General features: G+C 38.8%; 3 protein-coding genes across 5 annotated transcripts in view; 1 reads left to right on the top strand and 2 right to left on the bottom strand.

The window, feature by feature from the left end:
* The window catches only part of LOC119480271 (choline-phosphate cytidylyltransferase B-like), a 17,760-nt gene extending 17,388 nt beyond the window's left edge, over positions 1 to 372 (top strand). For both annotated transcript variants that reach the window (XM_037756390.1, XM_037756389.1), the window contains exon 8: positions 75 to 372. In XM_037756390.1, the coding sequence (XP_037612318.1) occupies positions 75 to 299 (225 nt within the window). In that variant the 3' untranslated portion in view covers positions 300 to 372. The remainder of the gene's footprint in view (positions 1 to 74) is intronic.
* slc51a (solute carrier family 51 subunit alpha) lies at positions 332 to 27,280 on the bottom strand. 2 transcript variants are annotated; one of them, XM_037756393.1, is made up of 9 exons: positions 26,998 to 27,280; positions 23,629 to 23,780; positions 23,468 to 23,541; positions 22,963 to 23,121; positions 19,881 to 19,992; positions 17,503 to 17,649; positions 17,181 to 17,286; positions 16,884 to 17,066; positions 332 to 428 (listed from the first exon to the last, which is right to left on the bottom strand). In XM_037756393.1, exons 1-8 carry the CDS (start codon positions 27,101 to 27,103, stop codon positions 16,918 to 16,920), a joined length of 1,005 nt encoding a protein of 334 aa, XP_037612321.1. In that variant the 5' UTR covers positions 27,104 to 27,280; the 3' UTR covers positions 332 to 428; positions 16,884 to 16,917. The 2 variants fall into 2 exon arrangements, with proteins under 2 accessions (XP_037612321.1, XP_037612319.1); XM_037756391.1 differs by lacking the exon at positions 332 to 428 and having other exon boundaries at positions 16,139 to 17,066.
* Positions 2,828 to 13,083, bottom strand: pdk3a (pyruvate dehydrogenase kinase, isozyme 3a). The gene is made up of 12 exons (XM_037756388.1): positions 12,705 to 13,083; positions 9,438 to 9,579; positions 9,248 to 9,319; positions 8,444 to 8,628; positions 8,246 to 8,335; positions 7,780 to 7,857; positions 7,536 to 7,612; positions 7,297 to 7,398; positions 7,104 to 7,211; positions 6,848 to 6,961; positions 5,987 to 6,107; positions 2,828 to 3,441 (listed from the first exon to the last, which is right to left on the bottom strand). The coding sequence occupies exons 1-12, from the start codon at positions 12,805 to 12,807 to the stop codon at positions 3,407 to 3,409; spliced, it is 1,227 nt and encodes a 408-aa protein (XP_037612316.1). The 5' UTR covers positions 12,808 to 13,083; the 3' UTR covers positions 2,828 to 3,406.

Below are 27,280 nucleotides of genomic sequence, written 5' to 3'. Positions count from 1 at the left end.
TATTAAAATGGCCCTTTTGATGCATGGACCTTTGTGCTGTTTGTACTCACATCCACTCTTTTCTCCCTGAATAGAAACAGGTGTTTCAGGAGCGCAGTGGACGGATGCTGTCCTACGCTCTGTCTCCCCGAGGGTCGCCCTGCAACAGTCCCCCCCGCGAACTGTCCCCCCTGCGCTCTCCCTCACCCCCGTCCCCTCCCGCCCGCTGGCACAATGCACGGCCCTCGCCCCCGTCCTCCCCCAAAGGAGCGTCTGCCTCCATAAGCAGCATGAGTGAAGGTGATGAAGATGAGAAGTAGATGGATTGTTGAACACACACATGCACACACACACACAAACACACACACATACACACTTCACTCACAGTACACTGCCTGAGGACTGCTCACACACACACACACACAAACACACACACACACACACACACAAACACTGGCTGGATACAGAAACAGTTATCCTCAAGGAAGTTGCTAATATGCAAGGCAGACGGGGATCATGGGAATTGAAGTTCTGTGCTGCAGAGCTAAGAAGCCATCACTGTCGCTGTTGTCTGGGCAACCAAGCAGACAGAAGAAAGACAAAGGAAGAAGAGGATTTACGACGTACACAGGTGTCACATATCGTAAGAATGTCCAGAATGCTTTGCAGCGTCGTTCGGGAGGATTTGCTTTGGATTGTCCAGCGCTGATATAGAGACTGTCCAACAGCCTGCTCATAATATCACCTCATTGTCTTTTTTTTTGTCTTATTCTGTTTGGTTTAGCATTGTTTTAAGATGCGAAGATTTCTTGTAACTACTGTGACCACTAGATGTGAATAGGCACAAAGTTACACAACATTGCGTGTGATGTTCAGTTCAACAGCTCATGGGAATCGACGGGATTCATTCATCACTGAGTCTTTTTGTGCTCGTTAAACTGAGTTAGGAATTAAAGAAAAGACTCTGCACACCGTAGATTAGCAGAGGTGAAGTGTTGGACGACCTCTTAGCACTAAAACACATAATCAGTGCTAGTTTGCACCACTTTAGCATAAAATGGTTGGTAAGGAATATAAAATCAGTGATCCACAATCCTTGATTCACTTGTTCCCACGCTGCTGTTATGTATGGAGTCATAGGAGTGCAATATGAAAATAATACGTCTGTAAAAGAATAACAAAATAAATGTGGAAATATAAAGAGGAATAAATAAAAGAATAAATAAATAAATGTGGAAAATAAAGACAAATAGTATAAAAGAATAATTATTAGCATTTATTTTCACATTTTATTTGTATTTGATCTGTATATAATTATTTAAGTATTTTTCAAAATATTTATTTATTCTTTGCATATAAATTACACTTTTTTCTAAATTTAATTGAGTATGTGTATGCAAGAATTGACTACTCAGCCTGGGCAGGAAGGCCCGCTCAAAGTCAGTTGATTGACAGCTTGGCCCTTCAAGGAATAGCAAAAGCAATAGGGAGAAGTAGAAGGATTAAATGGCATTATATAAAAATAAAGATATGTTTTTTTATGCAAACAGAAAAAATTGAGTAATTTATATGCAAAAAATAAATATATATATAATATATATATATATATATACATATATATAGAAGAAATAAATGAACAAATACATGTGCAAATAAATAAAAATGCTTATAATTATTATTTTATTTCTCTTTATATTTCCACATGTATTTATCTACTTATTTATTCATTCCTCTGTATATTAACACATTTATTGTCTTATTCTTTTACAGTTTTATTTTTATGGCACTCCTATAACGCCATAGTTATGACCACTGAAACTGATTAAAACTACTTCCTGAGAAATCATATGAAATTAAAATTAACCTGTGGGAATAGCAGCCTGTATGTTCCTGAAATGTAACCAGCTCTAGTGAAAGACGACTGACTTTGGTAGATGGTTTTCATCACCTCAGCTGTACAGCTTTGTTTGAAATCAAGCAATATAATCCTCGTTGTAAAGTTCATGTTAAGGAGTTTTGAAATGAAAATGGAAAAACAAGGTCTGTCATAAAAATGAGACACTAAAACGAGCCCCTTTAGATCTGCACCTATTGATTGTGATGAGACAAAAAAAACAGCCTTCATGTATTAGCTTCTTGAATGTAAACTGAGTCTCTGAGACGACACCTACAGTAGAGAGTAAATGTAATCACTCTGATTTCTAGTCACATGCCATACAAACACACAAATCCTTCATTCAGTAGGCCACACAAATATCACGTCTCGCAGTAATCCCTCAGTAGAAACGTTTGTGGATTTTCAGCATTAAAAAAGCCATGTATTTTTTCAGACAGTTTGCCATGTTTTATCTATCAATGTTAAGCAGACATTCTCGCTCTTTGGAATTTGATGTCAGCTGTTAATCAAACCCGGCAAACTTGGAGACGCAGCCTTTCTCTAGGACTCTGATGATACTTGAAATATACAAATAATCAAAGCCCTCCAGGTGAACTGTCAGGTCCCTAAAAGCCGGATCATCACCCTAATGTTTTATTTGCTATTATTGGAAATGTATGTAATAACTTGTTATTTTGCTCAGGTCTGGTCAGTCATGCCAGACCTCTCTTCCAGCCCAACAATACAATAAGTACCCCCTAATGCAATGTAGAGACCTTAATGTCCTGTACGCACTACATGTTAATCTGCACTATATGTACAAACTTTGGGAATGTGTGTCTTTTTTTATTTTTTAATGTTCAAACGGCTTGATATGTAAATAAATCAAAAATCTATAACTGAATGTGAATTAAAGTGCACTTCACCTTCTTATCAAAATCACAAGATGCGTAAAAAATCTTCATAAGCGGATCGCACACAACAGCAGTTTTCTTTATTGTCCGGTTTGACAAGTTGATCTCATGCTGAATCACACTATTAGACTGCTCTATATCACCTTTTTTTGGTATATATATATATATATGTATGATGTTGCATTGATTGCATATCTCTGCGTGACCACCTCCGTAGTGAGGAGGAGTTCATGCATACAGATATGTTTGTTTAAGCTGGAGGTACAGTAGGATGGAAAACAGAGTGATCACTCCACACTGGCTGCATGTACAGCAAACACATTATTAATAGTTATATACACAACATTCCCTAAAATACTAGAGGTCCAGAGACAGTCTTTAACAGTAAAGGTTGACGACTACTGAAGATGAAAGATCCTCGGGCCTCTAGATCACACAAGTGGAATTGAAATAACAGTCATTGGCTGTAAAACGTGATTAAAGGTGGTGGACTGAGGCTTTTAAATGAAGAGGACAAGCGTATAACACTTCCTTTACAGCAGGTTTGTCACTGAGCATCACTCGGCGAGACTGGCAGGTTACGAAGGCATTGGCAGTGACGAAATACAGGATGAGGACGCTTTCCATACTGAATTCTTCATCTAAACTGGTTTCTTTTCACATCAGATGGAGCTAAAAGGAGATGAGAGAAGGAAGTTACTTTAGATTATTGAAATTCTTGGGCCATGTTCGATTTCGGTGTGGTCTTTTCTTAGTAGTTCCAAATATTATATTGCTATTATGAAGATTTTGAGAGTGACAAGTGGTGATCTGGGATCTTGCCTGATCATAATTAATCTTCCATTTATAAAGGAAATTCTTGATAGAGGTCTGAAATGAGTTATTTGAAGGAAATGCTGTATATAAGTTTAGAAAAGTGCACCAAAAAAGTTCCTGAATGTGATTCATGTGACAAAAATTGTTTGGTTCGATGCAAAGTTTAAAGCGATTAATGGCTCCTTTAACCACAGAATTTCCCCTGCTGGCTTTTCCTAACACTAGTTTAATGTCCTTTTGTTTAAATAAAGTAAATGAGGTGGACTGGTCACACACTTTTAGAAATAATTACAGTAAAAATCTTTAAAAGATTATCAAAAGTAATGCGGTTTCAATGTCAACAGGTATCAATTCCCTCTGCATTTTAGCTGTATCTTCTAATTCTGTCACTTTCATGGTAATAAAACCAAAATGCACATTTTAAAAAATACACAAGCTTTGTTCAAACTCATTCAGAAGACTGTAAGGATTAGTAATACTACTACAGTAAGAGAGACACCAGGCTGACTGGATGAAGCACTGTTTGTTAGGGCAGTAGTTCCCAACCTTTTTCATTAAGGGACCCCTTTTCTATCATTAAGTGACATATTTTATGCATAACAATAATAGTACAGAACAACTGATAAACTGTAAAATTAAGCCAAATAGTGAACGCAATAACTGCAGGAAGTTTGTGTAAAACGAGTGATTTGGATGAATTTTGATTTTAATTATTTCCTGTGAATATTCCATCAGAGATGAGCTTCCTGTTATTTTTAGGGATTTTAAATCAAATTCTCTGTCTGCATTATTATTTATTATTAATAATAATTATTTTTAACAATCATTCATACTTAATAGGCTTTTTTTTTTTTTTTACAAATACAGTGTATTCTTCTCCATGACACTTGGCCGTTGTTCTATTAGCTCTCTGATTGTTTTAACTGTGTACTTCTAATGCAGGACGAGGCTGTTTAGCATAGAGGGAAGCCTCTATGAAAGGTCTTCACCGTGCCCTTATCCTGTTTATATCTGAAATAATAATCCAAACTTTAAAAATAACTATTTCATTTAGTTTTTTTCTTCACAGAAATAAATAAAATGCTGAAATATAAGCCAACTGTATATTTTTTTAAAAGGTTGTCTTACATCCTTTAAAATCAAGAAGGCTTATTGACCCCCCCTTGAAGCTTTGGCGACCCCTAGGGGGGGGTCGGGACCCCCAGGTTGGGAACCAGTGTGTTAGAGTAACAAGTCCAAGCTGTGAGCATGTTGCGTATATCCACCATGGCAGGTCTAAAATGTTTGCCGGATGAAAAGGACATGTAATGATGTATTCCCACTTTTAAAGTCCAGGTCATGTGCAACAGGTCCATTCCTCTCTGTGAGGTCTCATACAATAACACATCATGCTGGTGTGGTTGAAGCTGCGATGCATTTCATAAGCACCCTCCTTTGGTCCTTTAGTAGTTGTTAAATCAGGGTGCAGAGCTAGTTTGCAAGCAGGAATGTCTAATGTAGGTGGGCGTTCAGTTAACTTCTCTGAGTGAAGAGGTAAAATATTTTCTTCCTCTAACATCCTCCTATTATAAATAAACTTCAAGTTCCAGTGAAGCCATCACGGCAGATTTTTTTTAAAACATCAAATATGGTAGAAGTAAGGCTTTCTCTTTTTGACATAAAATAAAACTTTATGATCTTTTAAAAAATAAAGTGTGACTTTGCTTCCTATATTTGTTTTTTTCCAAAAGTTATCATTTTCTCTCATCTATCTCTACAATCCTGTCTTTCATTTTCCCAGGCTTAAATACAAAACAACTCTTTACTATGCCAATGACACACTGGCCTAATTGTGCGTTCGGTTAAAAGTGTCTCCCAAAGGAAGGAAATGAAACCTCCCTCCTCTTCTTCCCATTTTGCACTGAAACTCAAATCCCCTGACTCGGCTTCGGTTAGAGAAAGACACTCAATCAGCAGTGCGTGGCTTATTCAGCCACAGGGAGCAAAGCGGAGCCAGGCCAAACTGTGCACGAGACAGAGGAGAGGTGACGGTGATGCAGTGAATTCAGCTTGAAGTAATGGCCAGGTAGAGGAGGAAATGTTGGTAAATATTCACAAGAGGGGATCTATAATTTGGAAGAGGGTTCATCTTTGGAGAGCCGGTGGTAATGCCACAACATTGAAAGCTACGCTGATGAATGTCGTTGCCATTGGGTACAGATATAAGTCAAGGTTATCCATCTTTTTCCAAAGCTTTAACCACCGGAATGTAAGTCTGATCTTAAAACCAAGAGTTTTACCCAAGGGCAACACTTCATCGTACATGCTCTGGGAAGTGTGCGGGCATTTGGGCTCCCGGCAGAGGTGCCGGGTTAAGCGGGGGTCAGGCAGAGTTATCTCTTGGCTTTGTAATTGGACTTGCTGGCATCGCGCGGCTCTTTGCTGGGGTTGCTCCAGTCGTCCGCCTCGGGGCTGGTCTTGTAATGCCGCCACGCTGACTTGTTGAAGACGGGCAGACGCTCGAAGGACTCACTGGAAAGGGCCTTTAAATGGAGAGAAGAACTCACAGTCATTTCTCTTTAAAAGGAATAGTTTGTTTTCTTTTCAAAAACAGCAAGATAATCTCCACAAATGAACTCCCCTTTATGATTTTTTAAATTGTAAATGCAATCGCCAGAAGTAAAAAAGCAAACGTTAGGCTATAAACAAACTACACTGCGTTCGCATGAGCACCGACCAAAGGCGGATGAGTCGGCCTGATGATGTTTTGTATTCTCATTTAACCACTTGTAGCAACTGCCTTTTTAAAGACATGTAAAATCTTCAAAATTCACAAGTGGCATAATTACTCTTGTATTTTATATCGTAGAACAAAACGTTAAAATCTCTCAAGCATGTGTTAACCACAGATCTTATTTCAGACATCTAACTAAAAACCCATTGACTTTGAGATGAGGGAACCGGAAGTGTTAAATGCTAACTCAATTCCGGGTTTTACAACTCAGTCCTGCAGCACTTCTCAAATGTAGTTTTTTGGCTCTTTGAGCATAACAAGCCGAGTGCCATCTAGTTCCATTATATTCGAGAGAAGTCAACACTCGGCAACTCACACCAAAGCAATCTAGATCGATAAATAGCACTACAGGTAAGAGGAACAATATGTATTTTTTGATTTTGGTGGTAAGTGTCCCTTTAAACTCTGACCTAGCTGCATCATTTCTTTGGGAGACAGAAAACCCATCACAACAACATGCTCCACATCCGACTGACTGGTTCACTTTACCTTCAGATAGATGACAGCATCGGTGCCAACGCCCTCCATGGAGTACAGTTTCAGGTCCCCCTGGAAGTATCGGGCGTAGAGCCTAGAAATGGGCAAACCGTAGCCAAAACCAGCCTGGATGGGGGAGGGGGAGTGACAGAGTTTAATTTCCCAGACATTCTCATGCCATATATAACTAAAATATCTAAAAAAATGTCTCAATTGGTCACCAGGGGTCAACACTGATTTCATTTTTTATGTGTGTGTGTGTGTGTACCAATGGGACAGCTCCCGGCTCCAGGCTCGGCGTAGGAGCAGTGGAGTACATGTAGTTAAACAGACGGTCTATCTTCCTCAGAGGAACTCCTCCTCCGCTGTCACTGATCTGAAGACGGAACGTGGGAGAGATGGAGGCGAGAGACCACAAATATTTGTCCTAAAAATGATGTATTTACTTGTGTCTAGTTTACCTTTATGGAAAGATCCTCTCCACCCAGAGTGACTTTTGCCTTTACTGGCGGTAATCCCCCAACACTGTCCTCGTGAAGCTCCACCGTGGCTCTCATCGAGTTCTGAGAAAAACGCCCACACATGTAATTAGCTCAGCTCTGCAGAAATCCTTATAGAATTATAGCTGCATTGCAATTTAATTACACTTTAAAGAGCGCTTAACTAGTTAGGTTTGCGCCACTGATGCTGCGCCGCTCACCTTGAAGAGCTCAAACAGCATGTGGAAGAGATGAGAGGGCACATACACCGCCTGGATGGGCTTTTGAGGGGCCTTCACTGGGAAGACAAGAATGAAAGCTTTTGAAGTTAATGAGATGGAGATCATTACAGGACTAAATTTGGACTCTAGATAGACTAGACAGAATACATTGCTTCGCTACAGCTGTGTGTCAGATTACAGGGAGAAACGGCCCCCGAATGCACGGAGCGTAAAAATCTCTCACTGTTGAACTCTTCGATCTTCAGCTCGGGAGCAGCCAAGTAGTACTTCTCACACAGCATCTTGGCCGTGTCGTAGGCATCTGATAGAGGAGGCGAAAACAACACGAGTCAGCGCAGAGCAGAGCAGGCAGAACACGTTCATTGTTTACATTTGGATTCCTGTCACGGGTTACTAATGTAGCTTGTGTTCCTCGCTGGGTCACTCAGAGTGCAGCTTTGGATCCACGCTGCTCGGATTCTTTAACAACTATCATTATGTAAACACGCCGCTTGCTTAGCGCAGATGAACTCGCTTGTGTCACTGCTGCAGAGCTGCTGGTGTGATATACTGTATCTCCTTTTCCCATAATGCAAATATTTGCAACAAAGCAAAACAATTCAGCCCATAGATAACAAAATATTCCCACGGATATGGGATACAGTACAGTGCTTTATGGATATGCACTGTAATGGTTGTAATAAACTCACCACTGACGACTTCAGCCACACTGCAGGTGGGATCGATACTGCCTATGTGTTTTGGAAGGGCAGGGTTGGTGTCGTTGCCAAACAGGAGAGCTGCACAGAAAGACACGGAAAGAAAAGAGATACGTCAGTAACAATAATTAACAAGCTGCTAAGGATAGACGGTACGCTTGGGATCCAAATAGGTTTTTTGAGACTCACTGTGCTGGTTGATGAGCATGCGGAAAGAGATGCGGTTGGTGTAGAAGCGGTCGAGGAAGTACTGGATGTTGCTGCTGATAAAGGGGTCGAAGCCGAACTTCTCCTTGTACTCGATGACCCCCTGAGCCATGGTGGGAACCACGTCGTTGTGGCGGTTACGGATCTCGATCAAGAGCTCCAGGAAACTAAAAAATAAAATAAATAAATGAGGAGGAAAATAAAAATCCAAATGATTAATGCACTCATCCGTGAGCAAGCTGTCATGTTAGTTTGAGATTGTCAATTAGGTTGTTCATTAGGGGAATCTCTTGCACATATTCCTATCATTTAAACATATATGGAGGCTAGAAAGAACATTGCTTTGCTTCTATGTGGTAAGTCCTGTCTGCTTCTCCAAACTGGGGGCGTGCCAACTGTCATCTGCTGTAGATAATACACTGACTATGAATAAGTACCCCATACCCCACTTCAAAACACCCGAACAATCCCTTTTATATCCCCGTTCTTTCATTTCCAGTGAACCAAACAATTCTTGGAAGTGTGTTCTCTAAACAGTCTACCTTATCGAAATTCCTGTCTGTGTTTCTCAGTCATGTGTGGCTGTTTATCTCACAGGCATGATTACAGTATAAATACACACCATTACCTGTGCAGTCAGCAGAGATCCATGTGCGTGTGTTTAAGGGGATTAGCTGCAGACATAAAGCCAGTATGCAACAGCTGGGTGGCTGACAAACCGGATACTTACTGCACATGTATTGTTCTCGCATTAATGAATCATTAATAGAGGCAATATTCACTCACTCGTTCAAAGCGTGACTGTCCTCTGGCTTCCTGTTCTCATAATCCAGCAGCTCCACAAAGCTCTGCATGTACCTAATAAAGCAAAAAGAGGTCAAAAGGCAACTTTTACACACACACTTATTGACACTACTATTTTTAAATCATCACCTGGGAAGCAATATAAATTCTATTTCTGGAGGAAGTGTCTCACCATTTCTGCACCAGTCTGACGGAGGGCTGGCTAAGCAGTTTATCAGGTAGCAGGTTGACCTCTCTCATGGTGTTGGCCAGCCGCACCGGCAGCTCCTTACGCAGGAACATGTAGGATGTTTTTTCACAAGCATTGTCCCTGCCTGAAAGAAACAAAAATCTTATTTGTCAAAGCTGCATCATTAAAAGTGACCGGACTATCTGGAAAGTCTGGTATCCGTTTGCGGAAATTAACTTTACCTGCAAGGAAACACATTCAGGATTTGTTTTCTTGTCTTGCTACTAATAGTCATAGTGGCTCATACGGTAGATTGCGAAATTCCCCTTTCAGTTAAGAGAACCACTAGACCTCTTTGGCATGACATAGTGAAGCTACAGGCATCATTATGAAACCGAAAGAATCCATTGGTACTAACCTTGTCATACTAGGTTGTCAGGAAGGAGATTAAATAACGCTCCAACCTTGCGCAACATTTTGGTGAGGAAAAACTGTCATGACCATTTTCAAAGGGGTCCCTTGACCTCTGACCTCAAGATATGTGAATGAAAATGGGTTCTATGGGTACCCACGAGTCTCCCCTTTACAGGCATGCCCACTTTATGATAATCACATGCAGTTTGGGGCAAGTCATAGCTAAGTCAGCACACTGACAGCTTTTGTTGCCTGTTGGTCTTGAGGTTGCCATGTTATGATTTGAGCATATTTTTTATGCTAAATGCAGTACCTATGAGGGTTTCTGGACGATATTTGTCATTGTTTTGTGTTGTTTATTGATTTCCAATGATAAATATATACATACATTTGCATAAAGCAAGCATATTTGCCCACTCCCATGTTGATAAGAGTATTAAACACTTGACAAATCTCCCTTTAAGTTACATTTTGAACAGATAAAAAAAAAATGTGCGATTAAATTGTAATTAATCGCGAATAAATATTTTAATCGATTGGCAGCCCTACTACTATCAACCTTAAAACATTCCTGTAAAGTTTTGTTTTCACCCATTGAATAAAAAAGGACTTCACATGTGAAGTACCAAAGTGACTGGTCGAGGAGGTAAACACACCAGCTAACACAGCTCTGGTTTGGGAGCTGTAGTCAGTTTCAATTTCCAACCTTTAATATGATACCTTAAACTCTGCTGCTGTGACTGTCTGGAACCGTATTTACTGTCGGCCGACATTAGCTTGAACCATTCTAGGAAATCATGAATCTTGTAACCATGTAGAGAGGGGGAGTCATGGAAAGGTTAGGGGGGATTTATGCCGTAGATGTAAACAGGAAAAACTGAATTACTGCGGCATAATGTTGAATGTCTTTCTCGGAAAATGACTTTCGCCACATTCGCATAGAAGCATGTGAACCCTATTAACTCTCCGCAGACAGAAAACCACTGAGCACAGTGAAAATCTGTTGAGGAAAATGCTTTTTCAGCTACAAAAAAAAAAAAAGGGATCAAAGGAAAAGTCAAATTGTACAATGCAAAGAAACATCCGTTAGTCTTACAGGAAGCCTGTTGTGCAAACGTCGTGTTGCCTTGTGAGTGAACTCAAGACTCCAACAGATGAGACATGATGTTTTAGTGTGTTTGAGGTGAAAACTAGACGACCTGTGCAGAATGAAAGGAAACGTCTGATCATATCTGCTCAGAGGCATCCCCTGATTCAGCAATGTAAAGGAAAGAGGTCTTAATTACAAAATGGGGTAGTGAAACCATCTGACTCGGCGCTGGAATGACACAAACACACACACACTCACACACTCTGCAGCTGCTGACTACCCTTGGATGACGTCTGATTTGTTCCCTTGAGAAACACACCTTTATCGTTCGCTCTTCTGACATGAACCATTACCACTGAGGAGATCCCAGCTGTGTTTTTTTAATGCTAAAAACAAGTGTTGCACAGTTCCTGTACCCCGATCCACAGCTGTGAGAAACAAATTACGCAACAGAGATGACTGTGTTTAATCAAGAGATGGATTAAGAAAAGCCTGCCAACACTGTCATTCTTGGGTTTTCAAAGTCTCACACGTGGCACAGTTATTGACTCTATATGAGAGAGAGAAAAAACACTGCAGATACAAAGAAAATGGAACTTTTAATTTGTGCAACAATGATCCTTGCTCTGAAATCAGCTCCTAAAGGTTGTAATAAACCTGAAATCATGTGTAAAACATGAAGCAATTCAAAATCTGAACACAAAGTTGCAGACACAGACACAAATAGAGATATAAAATACAATTCACAAACACTAAAAGCACTCAAATTTGCATTAAAAGAGAACTATCTGAAGACAAAAAGGAACTTTTCTGGGAGTCAGCTGTACAACAAGGGAAGCTAAAAACATTGGCATGCCATAGAGTCTGCTTCTAAAGCCTTCATTTTTAGATTTAAAAAATATTTAAGGATACCAGCTCCTTGATTTTTAGGTCATTTTGGAGCAAATTCCAGGCTGAGGGTGCACAATATGCAAAAGCCCTTTTCCCCAATTTGTGTCTGAGCTTTTTGGGACAGAGAGCACAAAGAGGTCCTGTGAACGCAGTGAATACTGTCCACAATTTTTTGGCGTAATAAAAACACTTAAGCATTGTGGGAGCAGACCCAGAATCACCTTATATATAAGGATGTACCAATGGGAGAGCCTACTATGCATGCATGCATGGATTAAACAGTGTGTCCACATAGTAAACCAAACCTGCAGCAGAAAGGTGTCATGCAGAGCCATCACCATGCATATCACTGTAAAGGCAAAGTCTAATGTTTCATGTGCAGCGTGTAGAAGGCTTCTACTATTAATAACCTGTAGGAGATTGCCTCAAATGTATGAAGAAATGGTGAATAAGATGATAAAATGCAATGGGCTTCTTGATCAGCAAGTCATTCCTTTAAGATGACAGATAACATTACTCACCAAAATCCAAGAACTGCTTCATGTAACTTTAATTTGTGCAACAATGATCCATATAGTAAACAAGCCTGCAGCTACTTGCATGCATGCATGGATTAAACAGTGTCAGAGTCATCACCATGCATGTTTGTGCATGTTATGGGTGGCTTAGTGAAAGTAAATTCAGATATGTCACATGTGATCAAGTCTAATGTTTCACGTGCAGCGTGTAGAAAGCTTCTTACTATTAATAACCTGTAAGAGATTGCCTCAAATGAATGAAGAAATGGTGAATAAAATGATAAAATGCAAGGCCCCCTGATGGGCTTCTTTATCAGCAAGTCATTCCTTTAAGATGACAGCTATAACGTTACTCACCAAAATCCAGGAACTGCTTGATGGAGAGAGGAGACGGAGAAAACCTGGAGTAATACTCGATTTTGGGGTTCGCATTTTTCAGCAGAGACACGAAGATCCTCATTTTGAAGGTGTTAATGAAGATGTCTGGATGTGACTGTGAGAATGAGACTCAAGAGAAAGCACGATCATTTCTTGTTGACAGCCAACACGGAGACAGTCCTCCTCTGTGGTCGGTGTCCACATTTGTCCCAGCTCCTCCGGAGGACACGAAGCGATGAAGTGATGAATAAATGTCCATTAAGGGTACAGATAAAGACACAAACAATATGCTCTCCAGAAGGCTTCCTGGATCTACATTGTTGAGCGTTCAGATGAGCTAAACACTTTCAAGCCAGCTGGAATCAAACACCAACTTCTGCTTACTGATTTACAAAATAAAACAACTATGCTGTCAAATGTAGCTGGCTAATATGCAAGGTATTGGGGTGACTAATTAATTAGAATTATTAGAATATTATATTATATTATATTATACTATACTGTACTATACTATACTATATTATATTATATTATATTACATTATATTATTATAATATCTTCAAGAGGATTATATTATATTATATATTTCAAAAAATAAATTGAAATTCCATTATTTATTTATGAATTAATTTATGTTAGGATTTTTGAATGGTGTGCTTGATGACTGTTTTATGGTGTTTTTGTAAATCCCTTTTTAAGTTGAACTATTTATGGATGGATTTCATTTGTAGCAACAGGACACTGACTTTCGTTGACTTAACATTTGTAAATGCAGCTTTAATGGTTTGAATGTTTCACCCATGAAACCTGAAGTACTCATGACCTTTTATTAAAAACTCAACAGCCAGAGAGATTTTTTCCCAACCTGGCAGCCCATATTTTGTTTATTTAAGTGTCTTACAACTGATCTAAAAAGTGTTAGTAAATTATTTAGCCATTAGTCACAATATCATTGGTTGCCTGTCAAATTTAGAATTGATTTTACGATTTTATTATTAACTTTTAAAGCTCTGCATGGTTTGGCACAAAGCTACATCACTGAGCTCCTTACACCCTATCTGCCACCGCGTAATCTGAAGTCCTCTGACTTGGCTCTACCGGTTGTACCCAGGTCTATGCTGGTGACGAAAGGTGACAGGGCCTTTGCCATCAATGCCCCTAGACTGTGGAACAGCCTACCTCGGGACCTCAGGTTAGCTAGCTCTACTAACAATTTTAAATCTCTTTTAAAAACCCATTTTTATAAAAAGGCTTTTTTAACTCCGTAAGGCAACAGCTTGGTGCACCTTTTCCCCACACCTTATATTGTCCTCTTTGAGCTTATGTGTAGTAATTTATTGTTTTGATACCACTGGTTACGGGTTTTAGTTTTTTTCTCATTATTTGGTCTTTATGTTTTGTTCTTTCATTGTTGTTTTTATTTTGTCTGTATTTCATTGTATCTGTGCAAGCACTTTGAAACTATGTTTAGAAATAATTTTAAATTAAAATTTAAAATTTATACAAATAAAGATTATTATTATTATTATTATTATTATTATTAATACAATATAATCCCGACTAGCTAGATGGAATGATTACTATTTCGAAAAACCACATTAACTCGGAAGGGTCCAATCAGCCAACTAACTACACGTGAGATTTTCTGTACAGCTGCAAAAACCTTTTATTTTGAAGCACAAATCTTCAGACTTCCGGCCTATTTGGAATGGCTTGACGTTTTTGGAATGAGCGTACGTTCGAAAGACTCGACTCAACCGCACTTGGCTCAGGCTTGTTGATGCTCCACGCTGATTGGTTCAAAACCAGGAAGTGAGAAACAGCAACGACCCAATTGGACGGGGGCGAGTCAATCAACATACATTTACATTACCTTGTTTATCTGCAGCCTCTTACACATGCAGCATTAGGTTTATACACAGCCACAGGTATATAATATAATCAAACGTTTAAAACAGATGTTTATGTGAAAACTATGCTTTTCCCTGTTTAGATTTGTAACTAAAAAGAAGACTGTCTACAATTTTTTTTTTTTTTTTTTTCTGTCTTTGAGTTCAGAAAGTTTGTGTTTTGTAGTTTGGAGTGTGTTCCTCAATTTTTTTTTTTTAATAACTTGTATTTTTATATATATATACCTAATAATAAAGTGTCTTTAGCACAAAGCATATGTATCGATGAACTATCTTATTTTATTTTTATTTATTTATTTGCACATATATAAAACTGCACAAAATCCAGTCAATGAAAAAAAAACAAGAAATGTGTCAGGAGAAGTCAAGAAGCCACAGGCTTATACAAAGGACCTCCCCCCAACCCCACGAGAAAAAAAAATAATAACAAAAAAGGAAGAAAGATCTAAACTAACATAACACTAACATATCCTTAAGTGAATGTCCCCTTATTATTAATGGGGTTTCTATATCTGATAGAATTTGTACTAATTCTTTTATTAGAAATTATCTTGAACATACTCCCATATGTAATTATAGGTGGCTATATTTGCATAGAAAACAATGGATATTTCTGTTAACCACATAAATATATAATTTCAAATAGAATCAAAGGAGTTTGTGCACATGTACTACCCTGCTAAAAGCTAATATCTGTAAGTTCTTCTTCTTAACTGTTAATAATAGATTCACTTTTTGTAATTGTGAAGGGGAAACTGTTGAACATGTGTTTGTAGATTGTTTTCATGCTACTTCTTTCGGTTTAATTTACAAATGAGCTTCTCAAAACATTTTGAAAAAGATATCATACTAACAAAGATTGAGATTACCCACTTTTATCAACCCCAGTTTTTCGGCAGATTAAGTTTATATAATTAATTTGATTAATATTTTAGCAAAATATTATATCCATAAAATGATATGGCTTAAAAGAATATCCTCCTTTCATACTTTTTTTTTTAAAGATACTGATTTTAAAACATATTTGACTTCTATCATATTGACTTATATGTATTATTATATATATTATATTTGACCACTACTAAAACTTAAAACTAAAATATTCTAAATTGGCAAAAAATATTTAGAAACTACTATTTTATTCCAATTGTTTAACGGACCCCAATTGTTTTGTTTTGTTTTTTATTCATCTTTTCCTTTCCTTACATTTTATTTGTTGTATAATTTATTTTATTTTCATATTATATTTTCTTACTGTGAAATATATTTGCAGAATTTTTTGTAATGAAAAATCTGAACTTTCTAAATAAAGTATAGTAAAAATAAATGTTGACATAGCAATACAGTAAACAGGCAGGTGATGATAATCAAAATCCCAGCTGCTGAGTATCTAGCAGATTTTGGTTTCTACTGCCACCTAGCAGCACAAAATAAAAGAACTACAGTGTGAAAGGCAACTGAATGGGAAAATACTGTAACAAATGACACCACAGAGTCGTGCAGTGACATTTCATCTGAGGACGTTTAAAATGCTTATGTTGTACATGGTAATAATGACGTAATAGTAAAGGTCCAGTGGTTGTAACACAGAATGCAAAAGACAAAAGTACAGTTTATATTCATTTGTGCAATAATGCCTAACAAAAAGACAGTGGGTATAAATAAGTGGTGGCACTTTATATTTGAGGTCCCATTATTTCTTGAAGTTTCCTAGAATACAACTGTAAATTCATAGAAAAGTACTTCAATTGGCAATTAATATCTGGAGGATACTATTCAACAAACACAGAAAATCTAAATTCTACTAATAAATTAATAATAAAACATTGTTTCGTTTAAACTGAGCAGTTTCTTGAAGGAAATTCCACTGGAAATCAACAACTGAACACTCAAGTATTATCAAACATTTTCTCCATTTCCCTATAATTATTACCAAATCACAGTTTCTTTCCTAGACACTTCCTTGGAAATTACAAGGGAATTATGGACCTGTAAAATAAACATTACTGGCCTCTTGCATGGTTTCTTTTTTGGTAAAAACAAATTGAAATGACAAAGTGTTAGCAATTATAACTGCTGGATCCCTCTGGATAAGGTGTGTGACCAGTCAATTAAACAATTTTGTAGAGTTTGCACCTCTGTGACACCCACAACAAAAATTTACAAATAATTCACATTTCATTTATTCATATTGACGATATAATCTCATAATCAAATACAGGAAATAAAAATGACACACATGCGCGCGCACACACACACACACACACAGACACACAGAGTTCTCATGCAGACCCGGTTACTGTGAGCATCTTGGTGTTTTCGTTTAAGTCCTGGTCCTCGTCGGGTAAAGGTTCATACTGTCGGCGGTACAGCAGACGCGTTACCAGCGTGATGATGAACATCTCCAGGATCAAAAGCTGCTGACTCATCACTGTGGCGACAGAAAGGACAGGAAGGTCAGCTAAAGGAGATTTCAAGGAGTCATTGATGGAGCAGGTAAACACGTGGTTGAACGGATTGGTTGTATGGATGGATGTTGACTCACTGTATCCTCTGGCTGCGGCGGAGAAGGGCGGAACGCAGGCGATGGTTCTGTTCAGAGCCAAGATGTTGATGATAGCTGTTTGCAGCTGGCTCAGGATCAGCACCAACTAGAAACACACACATCTACTGTTTAACCTGACAAACAGAACGCTGGAAAATCCTGTAAAAAAAACTAATGACAACCCTATAACCTGACATGTTATCAGACATGTTTACTTACAGCCAGCCATATATGAGCAGTGCTAGTTACTGTCCACCAGGAGGTGTGTAAACAGCTGTTTGTGTCCAGCGCATGTGTGTTTAAAGCATATCTTGTGCCTCACCTGGTACATGGCGTACTTGGGGACGATCTTGAGTGTCCGCAGGGTAACCCTCAGGTGCATGAACGTGATCGCTACAGGCCACAGGGCGATGATTGTCAAGATGCCCACAAATGGGTTGATCCATATGGCAGCTCCTGTAATGTTCAACTGAAACATGGTCACACACACACACACAGGAGACAGGAAGTTAGCAAAGTCAAGAAGAAAAATTCTGGGAGAGCATGAACAGAACACATGAGAGACTGTTGGAAAAATAAAATAAAGATGTCACAATATAGTTTTTTTATTTGTTAATTTGCACTAACATGGTTGTTGCTCTGTAAAGAGTATAAATTGGGTGTAGTAGCATATTTTTTACTTACACTAAATACCTTTATTCTCATTTCTTTTGTTAAGCAATCATTTCTTTGGCAAAATAGGGAGTACTAGGTGTACAAAACACTTGCTTAAGCTCAAGTGATATGTAACTAAAGAGTCATGATGATTTACCAAGGATGTATCAGGAATTTCTGGTGCTCACTACTAAGAAATAATCAGTCACTCATAAAGTCATTATGACTTTATGTGATGAGTAAACATCTGCTCATTTATATGCCACAAATGAACTGTTACATAGAAATGAGCCTTTTAGGTCCATGCATTAATATTCTCATTTATATAGCGCCTTCCTAGTCTTATGACCACTCAAAGTGCTTTACACTACATGTCAACATTCACCCATTCACACACTGCCATCCTGCCCATCAGGATCTAATTTAGATGCTATTTAGGGTTCAGTATCTTCGCCGATCTTCCGCCTGCTCTACCTCCTGAGGCACAGCCGCCCAACAAACAAACAAACAAACATCTGTATGTTGCTGCATGACCTAACTGTTGTTGTTTATTTCACATTTACAAGCTAGTGGGTGGAAAGAGCGATTTTCTTCTATTTTTGTCTTTGCTAAAGAAAACTGGAGCGTTGCATGAAGAGAATGGTGCACTAAAACCAAAAACGTCTAGCAGGAATAGTCAAATCAGGGAAGAATGGAGAGATTTAAACAGTTTACATTGTAATAAAGTGATACAAAAAAATGGGGTATTAATGAATCTGCTAACTGTTCGATCATGCAGCAACATGTAGATGTTTGCATCTCAACACAAAGTAGAGCATTTAGTCATAAAACATTGGACAAAGTAACATTTTGATCTCATGGTGGCTCTAGAGAAAAAGTTTTCAGGGATCAGTAATGGCATTAGGATACATCGTCTAACAACCATGAATGTCAAATTTCATGGAAATCCATGAGTTGTCGTGATATTTCCGTCTGGACCAAAGTGGTGGGGTCTATGTCTTAAGTCTATGTAACCAAGTTAACAATCATGAATTAAAGATTCATTAGGCATTAACTAATCACACAAGCTCATAGTGTCTTGATCATGTCTTAATAGTGAGCAACAGGAATTCTGCACACACTCAGCATTCATTCAATCTTTAAAGGTCCCATATTGTAAAAAGTGAGATTTTTCATGTCATTTATATCTTAAAGCAGGTTTAAGTGCTATATAAATACTGTTAAACTATCAAAACGCTCAATATACGGAGAAATACACACAGCTCGTATTCAGAAATTGCGCGTTTGAAACAAGCCGTTAGGATTTTGGTCCATTTGTGATGTCACAAATATACGATACTTAGACCATTACACGGTTTTAAACATAAACATTCTTAATGTGTCTCAGTTTATTTCCTGTTTTAGTGTATGTAAATAACATCAGCTGACAGGAAGTAAACATGGACCCAAACTGTTGCCGAGCAACGCAATTCCGTTGCAATACCTTTGAAATGCACTAAAACGGAGCGTGTCAGACAGAGGGTAAATAAAGGCATATTCAGGCAGACAGTATGAGGAAAATAAAGTTGTTTTTTTAACATTACAGTATGTAAACATGTTCTAGTAGAAACCTTAAATACAAGTATGAACCTGAAAATGAGCATGACATGGGACCTTTAAATCATTATGAGGTACATAAGTTACACATTAATTAAGCATGTTAATATCAAGCCCCCTTATTCCAAAGTGTTGAGAGACAAAGTTTGTTTTCTAAAACGAGAGTGAGTAATGATGTTTACGCCTTAACATCTTTGCTTTTACAATAGGTATTGAGTCAAGATTACGACATGTCATTCTTCTACGGAAAATATAAAAAAACATTGTAGTAATGATGGCAACAGAGTCATTTCTAGAAAATGACAAGCAAACCACAGTATACATTGGAAATCTGGGCTATATGACTCATTGTTTAAAAGAAAAATGCTTGGAAAATAAATAGCAACAACAAATTAGGGATACAATAGCATGGAGAAATGCCATCCAGTATTTCCAATGAGAGCAACTCACATCAGCCAGGTCAAATGTCCCGTTGGTGGAGAGGACAATGGAAAGGATGGTGAAGACAATCTTCAGGAGGGCAAACTGGAAGGAGCCGAGTTTGAGCAGGAAGAGAGAGCGCCTGGAGTTGGAACAAAGGAAACTCTTTCAATGTAGCCGCTGATAACACATAATGGCTTTAGTCTCTAAACGCATTTTAAAAACTCCATGGTGGAATTGACCATTAAACTCATCCTGGATAATTACCGCAGGATGTTTTGAACAATTCAGAGTGGCCTTGGACACATCTTCATTGGCTTTAGGCATGTCCATATTTCAATGAGCAACAACATATATATTCCCTCTGTGATGCTTTTTGATGGGAAACTGGGCACTGCTTTAAAGAAAAGAAAGGCTGAGCATGTCTCGGCTTGATCATCATCTTCATCATCAACGCTGTGTACAGCATGGGGCTTTACGTCAAAGGGTTTTCTCTTGTATTTGCACAGAGTGAATGCATGTTAAGCGGTGCATAGCGCTAGAAATAAGCACATCTGCTTGCCGTTGCAAGCAGACGTTGGCATGCAGATCATTTTGGTGAGAACTGCACGTAGCCTAAACAGACTGCTGGCTTTATTCAAACCTGATGGATTGATCAATCAACTGTGACATGTCCAGTGTTTACTCAGTCAGAACGGGGCCTGCTTCGAAAGAGTTGAACGACCGGGAGTGTGTTCAACCTGCATTCAGAGAACGGAGGCGTACATCCATACATACATAATACTGTAGAGGATCCATGAGGTCATGCAATCTTCAAACAGGCCAAAAACTACATCACAGCGCTACTCTGACCCCTCAAACAACACGTGGCTGTAACCATCTTAGCACAGGATCTGTGCCTCATTAGCACAGGATCTGTGCCTCATTAGCACTGCAGGATGTTTCAATCACCACCTAAAGGATATTTCTGATTTATTTCAACCTGGTGTACAGTATTTCCCATAAATGTGGCTATTGAGGCTCTATGGCTTGTGCTTATTTTGCACTCGCCACCTCTGTTATAGATATTCAGGGAAATAAGGACTCCCTACAGTTTTGCAAATAACCAGGAATTTTACATGAATTACACTTGCCTCGGAGTCTGACAGAAAGCAAAGCGAAAGCATGGCTAACTGCAAAGGGATCCACATCTGGGGCCAGTTGACCAAATTACCCTACGTATTCTTCCACCCACACCGTTCTTTTTTACAGTGCATGTGTGAGGCTGGCTTTCACCGTGGTTAAGTCAAAAAGATTAATGCAGTGATCGTGAGTCATTTCACTTGGATGGTCGACCAAATTAATGGGAAACAAACCGGAATTTTCCTTTAAAGCAACAGTGTGTCAAAATGAAGAACATGGGACCGTAGCACTGTCGGAGAGAAGCATGTTCTCCCTTTAAACTCGGTGGGAGTGATCTCTGTTCACTGCAGCTTTTAAATCATAGACTGTATACAAGAAGTGGACGTAGTCACCGTGACGTCACCCATTGGTTTGTGGACCGCCGTTTTGAAGCCTTGAGTTCGGCATTTTGGCCGTCGTCATCTTGGTTTTTTGCAACCAGATGTGATTCGAGAGGGTGGAGCTAAGTACAACCGAATGCTGAATAAGACATTTTTAGGCGACCAAAATGTTACAATTAACTTTCATGAACTGAAAACACACTGTGAAAGGATTAAAGTTGAAAGAAAACGCGGACAACTCCCAGACCAGACAACGTGGTAGCGACCTGTCAATCACAAGGTAGCCACGCCCTAAAGCATACCCTACTCCATCGTCTATTTTACTCGAAATGGGACCATAATTTACTGTACTGAAGAAGACTTGCGATTGCGACCATAAACTCATGTTTGCAATGTTTACGAAGGTATTAAATCAAGTGAGAAGTAGGCTCATTTTCTCATAGACTTCTATACAATCTGACTTCTTTTTGCAACCAGAGGAGTCGCCCCCTGCTGGCTATTAGAAAAAATGCAAGTTTAAGGCACTTCTGCATTGGCTTCACTTTTCAGACCAAAAGGTTGCCGCCTGGTATCGACCTTCTCACTGAACTCTCAGCAGGAAATTAAAAAGCATATTTCCCATTATGTCTACCTACCAGTAGGCGGCAGACCAATAGAAGGAGCCGCCGCCCCCCCTGAGCCAGACAGCCACACACAAAAAAACATTGTATGTCTGAAGTTCAGCTCTGGGGCGACGGAGAAATCGCCCACAGCAGGCGGGTCTATGTAGCAGCTTAGCCAATAGCTGATTCAAGCTATGAACGTATGACATTAAATTTATCCCTGACTTTAATAAGGTCATTGAGAGGTTTGCCACTCAGAAGGAGAGAAGAGCAAAATTCCTCTACAAATAAGCTGTCAAAAACATGCAGGCTTTCTCACCACATTGACTTTTCTTATTGAGACCGATAATTTAGTTGTATTGTTCTTGTTAACTGTATTTTATGTAGTATTAATATCTGTGGATGTGTAGTGGCTGTGCCTTTTGAGTAAGGTGAGTGAGAGCACTTTAGTCCCATGTTTATGTACATTCAGGTGTCTGAAGAGCTTCAGGACTTAAGAGCAGTATAACATCACTATTACTATCTCTACATGTCAGAGCACTTTAGTCCCATGCTTGTATGCAAATTCAGGTGTCTGAATAGCTTCAGGATTTAACAGCAGTATTCCTAATTGCACGTTATGAGAAGTTCTCATGTAACTACTAGAAGAACTGCAAATATGAGCATTTCACGAAATGCGGAAATATTGCTTCATTGATTGACAACACTCTATGCCTGCTAGGATAGCTGAGGGGTGAATAGCAAAAAAAGATAACCCTCATATGTAATATTTACACGACTGACTGCACAGTTGATACCAAAACTCCTAAGGCCTTTCCTACCGAGGACAATGGGAGCAGATTTCTAAATCAACATGTGCTACATGGGAGCTGTCCAGCAACACTTGCTGCTGTTATAAAAAATAAAGACCAGGGAGTTGTTAGAAATGAGCAGCTCTAAAGGCGGGAAAAAGCTGAAACGTCGCATTGATTATGATAACCACAGATTGTCTATTACTGCAGTGTTTACCGTGTGATGGCCACGTGTGGCAGGCAGGGACAGCAACAGCAACACGGCCCCGTGCTGATCCTAAGCTTATGTCTCGCTCCTCGCTTCAGGAAAGCCTCGTCGCCACCCACCTCTTCCACCATCAGGATCAGGAACTTGAACACCACAACGGCAAAGTAGCTACGGAGAGATAAGAGGAGGAGTGATGGATAAATAGACATAAGGAATGAGGGAATTAGAGTGAAGGATGCAGGAACAGTGAGAGAAGTATCAAGAGAAACATGCATGGAGGAGACTTTCGAGAGGCAGGATCAGTAGAGAAGTAGAGAAAATGAAAGCCATAACTTCCAGACACACATTGAGCAACAGTATCACTGTTTTCTATAAAACTCTCAGTAGGTTACGAATCTCAAGTTTCCCCATCTGTGATTTTTACTGCGGGGCTCTGAGGGGGAAAAAAAACCCACACAGCACACTGAGAGATGGAAAGGTGAGTAAAAGAGAAGCAGAGAAAAGAGAGACCCACCAGGCAGAGGTCATATCAGTAAACATGGTGGCTCTGGGGATCCACATCCCCAAACACGACATGGTGGCGATCACCTGAAAGAGGGGAGAAAGGCGGAAATGTTAAAGATACGGTATATTTGACCAACACTATGCACAGTTTTCCAAAAGTGTTATTCTTACCGGTGCTGCCCCATTCACCCATATGATTACACTCTTCTTATTGGCGGGCACTTTCCTATAGATGTAGACACACTCCTCTAGGAAGACCAGCATGGACACTGCGGCCATGAAGGTGAGCACAGAGTACAGGATGATGCCAAAGATGTCCAACTCTGGAGGGAGAGAAGGTACATTTTTACAACTCTGAGCCAGGAGTCTGGACCCAGGGGTCCTTCTCCGGAAATTTGAAACTTGATATGACCTGTATGAGGTTAATTGGGTATTTATATTGGCGTGTGAAATGTTTATTCTGGCAGGCTGAATTCATTTTACTGCCAGCTAATAACAAGTAGCCAAGTGACGAAGAGTGAAGCATGTCCTAACAAGACTAAGAGTCTACAGCGGCTCTGTGGGCACAGCAGTGTTTTGAACTAAATGTTAACATCAGCTTGCTCACATGCCCCACAATGACAATACTAACATGCTTATGTTTAGCAGGTATATATGTTTTTAAGCATTTTCTAATTAGCATTAAAACACAAAGCACAGCTGAGGATGATGGATGTCATTAGTTTTACGTTAGTGTTACATTTGAAACAGCTTGCTGCGTTACAGGGAAGTTACAGAAGACTATGCAAAGTGAAAAAGCAGTGTTATACCATATTCAAAATATGCTTGACAAAATAATTTTAACTGGAAGCTAAGCAAACAAAAAAAGGTGTTTTGAGCATTAACCAAATATTGAACTGGGTGAAAGTTCTATTTACCCCCTTAATTGTGTTGCCTTGAGGCACACAAAAAGGTCAACAATGATTCAAAGTTGAGTGAATCATTTATAAAGTGAAAACAGTAACACATGGAAATCAAATGCAGACCGTTTTCCATAGACATGCATGTGGACAAAATAAAACCAAGCCAGAGAATGGATAGATCTTTGACATTTGCCGGGCCGTTGTGGGTTTTCATCCCGCCATGTGATTACGCAGGCTTGATGAGCTTTGCGTCATCAAAACACAAGTTTATTTCTTTTTCAGCCTGTAAAACAAACAGAACTGACAGAGACGGAAAAAATGTGGTTGGTTTGTACGACATGAAACAGTTGTTTTTCCAAAACTTGTCTTGATGATTCTGAAAGCAGCCATACATGATCAATGCACGGGGGTGCTATTACGCACACTGCAAGACAGTAAGCAGGGTGTCATTTCCTGTACTAACCTTTAAGGAAGGAGTCAGGAGACAACAGATGTTTCAGACAAAGGAACGTACTGTAGGTTATGACAAAGCCGCAGCTATGTTCAAAATGAAACAAAAAGAATCAGGAAAGGTTGAGTAAATTGCTTCCGCATGTTGCCCGTATTCGTGAGTATTCTGGCGATCTGCGTCATTTATTTCCTGGTATCCAAAGGTAATTCGATGTAATCAGAACACAAAAACACACACAATTAACAAACATTCCCTTTAATAATTTCTTTCCATATAGGTGGACACTATGCCCTCGTGTTGCGTTTGTTCAGTTTCTTTTTAATGGTTGGAAATTCCAGTTGAAAACAGACACGGCAGACTTTTTTAATAGTTTCTCAAATCTGATAAGTGTGTTTCAATGTTTTTCCCTTCATCTACTGAAACTACATCTGTCCTTCAGTGGTTCTATTCCTAGACATCTTGTGCAGTCACACATGTTCAGCTTTATAAAAGACACTTAAGATCTTTTTTCACCGACAAAACTGATCCAGATGGTGCTTGTGAGACTTTTAAAAGTTTTACCATCAAGACTATTGCCCAACCATTACTGCATTTTATGTGGTGAATACAAAGATCGATATTTTGGAGTTTAAAAAATCCAATTACGATGGATTGGCTAATTATTTTTTTACATAAACAAACAACATTAAGAAGAAAGAAGAAACATTTTAACTAGAATCCCTTAAATTTGTGTTTTAAAGAATTGTGACTAAGATATGTAGTGATCGGGACATTTTACAGTTGAAAAATAAACTTGACAGAACTCTCTGGTGGACAAACAAACAGTGACACACAGTTATTTATTGGCTTATATGCTAATACAATATATCTGTAATAAGCTAATATCTGTATATGTTGGGCCGGCCAATTTATTGATGAAGCTCTTATCATAAGAATACACTATATATATATTCAGCAATCTATCATGAGTATATTAAAATGGAGAAAAAATGACGGTGCTTTGTGGATTACACATAATCAGTGATGTAACGGTACAAATACGTGTCTTTAACTTTCATTGAGTCTTAATCATAAGGTAGAAAATAAATAAATATATTTTTTGTTTAAAGAACACATTTAAAAAAATAAAATAAAATAAAATTCATTAATTAAAAAAAATGCAAGCAAGCCAAATGGTAAAGCTAGGAAGCAAAAAAAATATGTCTAAATAAATAATGAATATTATAAAGGAGGAATCACCAATAAAAAAAAAAAAACATTAATTACTGTATATTTTACTTTACTTTCATACAAACACATGTATTATGATTTATTCAGTGATTTACCACTTTAGGATTTAAGTCGTAAAAATATCACTAAGCTCTATTTAAGTGGATTTTCTCTCTCTACTGCTGAATGTTGCTGCTAGATGTCAGGCCGCAGAACCTCTGAGGAGTGCTATGAGCAAAGAAAAGCAAAGTGAAACGGATAATCCAACATGAGTCAGAAGATTACCTTAATAATTTGATTAATATTAACTATTTTATATTTACTTATGTGGACACTAATCTTGCCTTGTACTGTTTTCAAAACTGAGGAGCTCTTGAGAAAAAGCCCAGCAAAAATCTTTATTTGTATTTGACTTACTAGGATGGACAGAGAGAATAATAAGAGTGTGGTCTGCCTGCTTCCTAAAATGTGGAAAACTACTTTCTACTATCAGAGGAGGAGGATGACCACTAGCAGGCTGTTAACTCTTGGATAATCCAACATGAGTCAGAAGATTACCTTAATAATTTGAATTAATATTAACTATTTTATATTTACTTATGTAGGACACTAATCTTGCCTGTGCTGTTTTCAAAACTGCAGGATCCAGCAATAGAGCTCTTGAGGGAAAAAGCCCAGCAAAAAATCTTTATTTGTATTTGACTTACTAGGCTGGACAGAGAGAATATAAGAGTGCCTGCTTCTTAAAATGTAGAAAACTACTTTCTACTATGAGAGGAGGATGATGACCTCTAGATCCATCCATCCTACAGCCCTATCCAAAAGAGGGGTTCAGGGACACCTCGGAATCCATCATTGTGACCACATACTGCTCTTCTGCTCATGAACATCACACTTATATACAGATTAAACACTCTACAAGTCAATAATCATCAGGTGGAGAGATGTTTGTGGAAGATGAGAGCCAGTTCTACTCACTGAGGATGATGTCCAAGGCGAGAGGAGGATCCCCCGTGCATCTCGGATCAATCAAGCTCCCGTTCGATCCGCTATCCGAGCTGCCTGCTGTCGGTAAACTATCCATGGTTGCTGCTGCTGTCGGTGGACTTTCACAAACAAAGTCCTAAGTTACAGTGTGGAGCCGCGCTGAAACCTCCTCTCTTTTATCCAAAGAGCGTCCTCAAACTTTTCCACACAGAGAGAGAGTTGTGCCTCCAGGGCACCCAAAAAAACACTTGTTGCAATCTGTGGACCCGCCTCC

Source organism: Sebastes umbrosus, chromosome 21, assembly GCF_015220745.1.
Source record: "Sebastes umbrosus isolate fSebUmb1 chromosome 21, fSebUmb1.pri, whole genome shotgun sequence".
Classification (NCBI taxonomy): domain Eukaryota; kingdom Metazoa; phylum Chordata; class Actinopteri; order Perciformes; family Sebastidae; genus Sebastes; species Sebastes umbrosus.
This window is presented reverse-complemented; position numbering and strand designations above follow the sequence as displayed.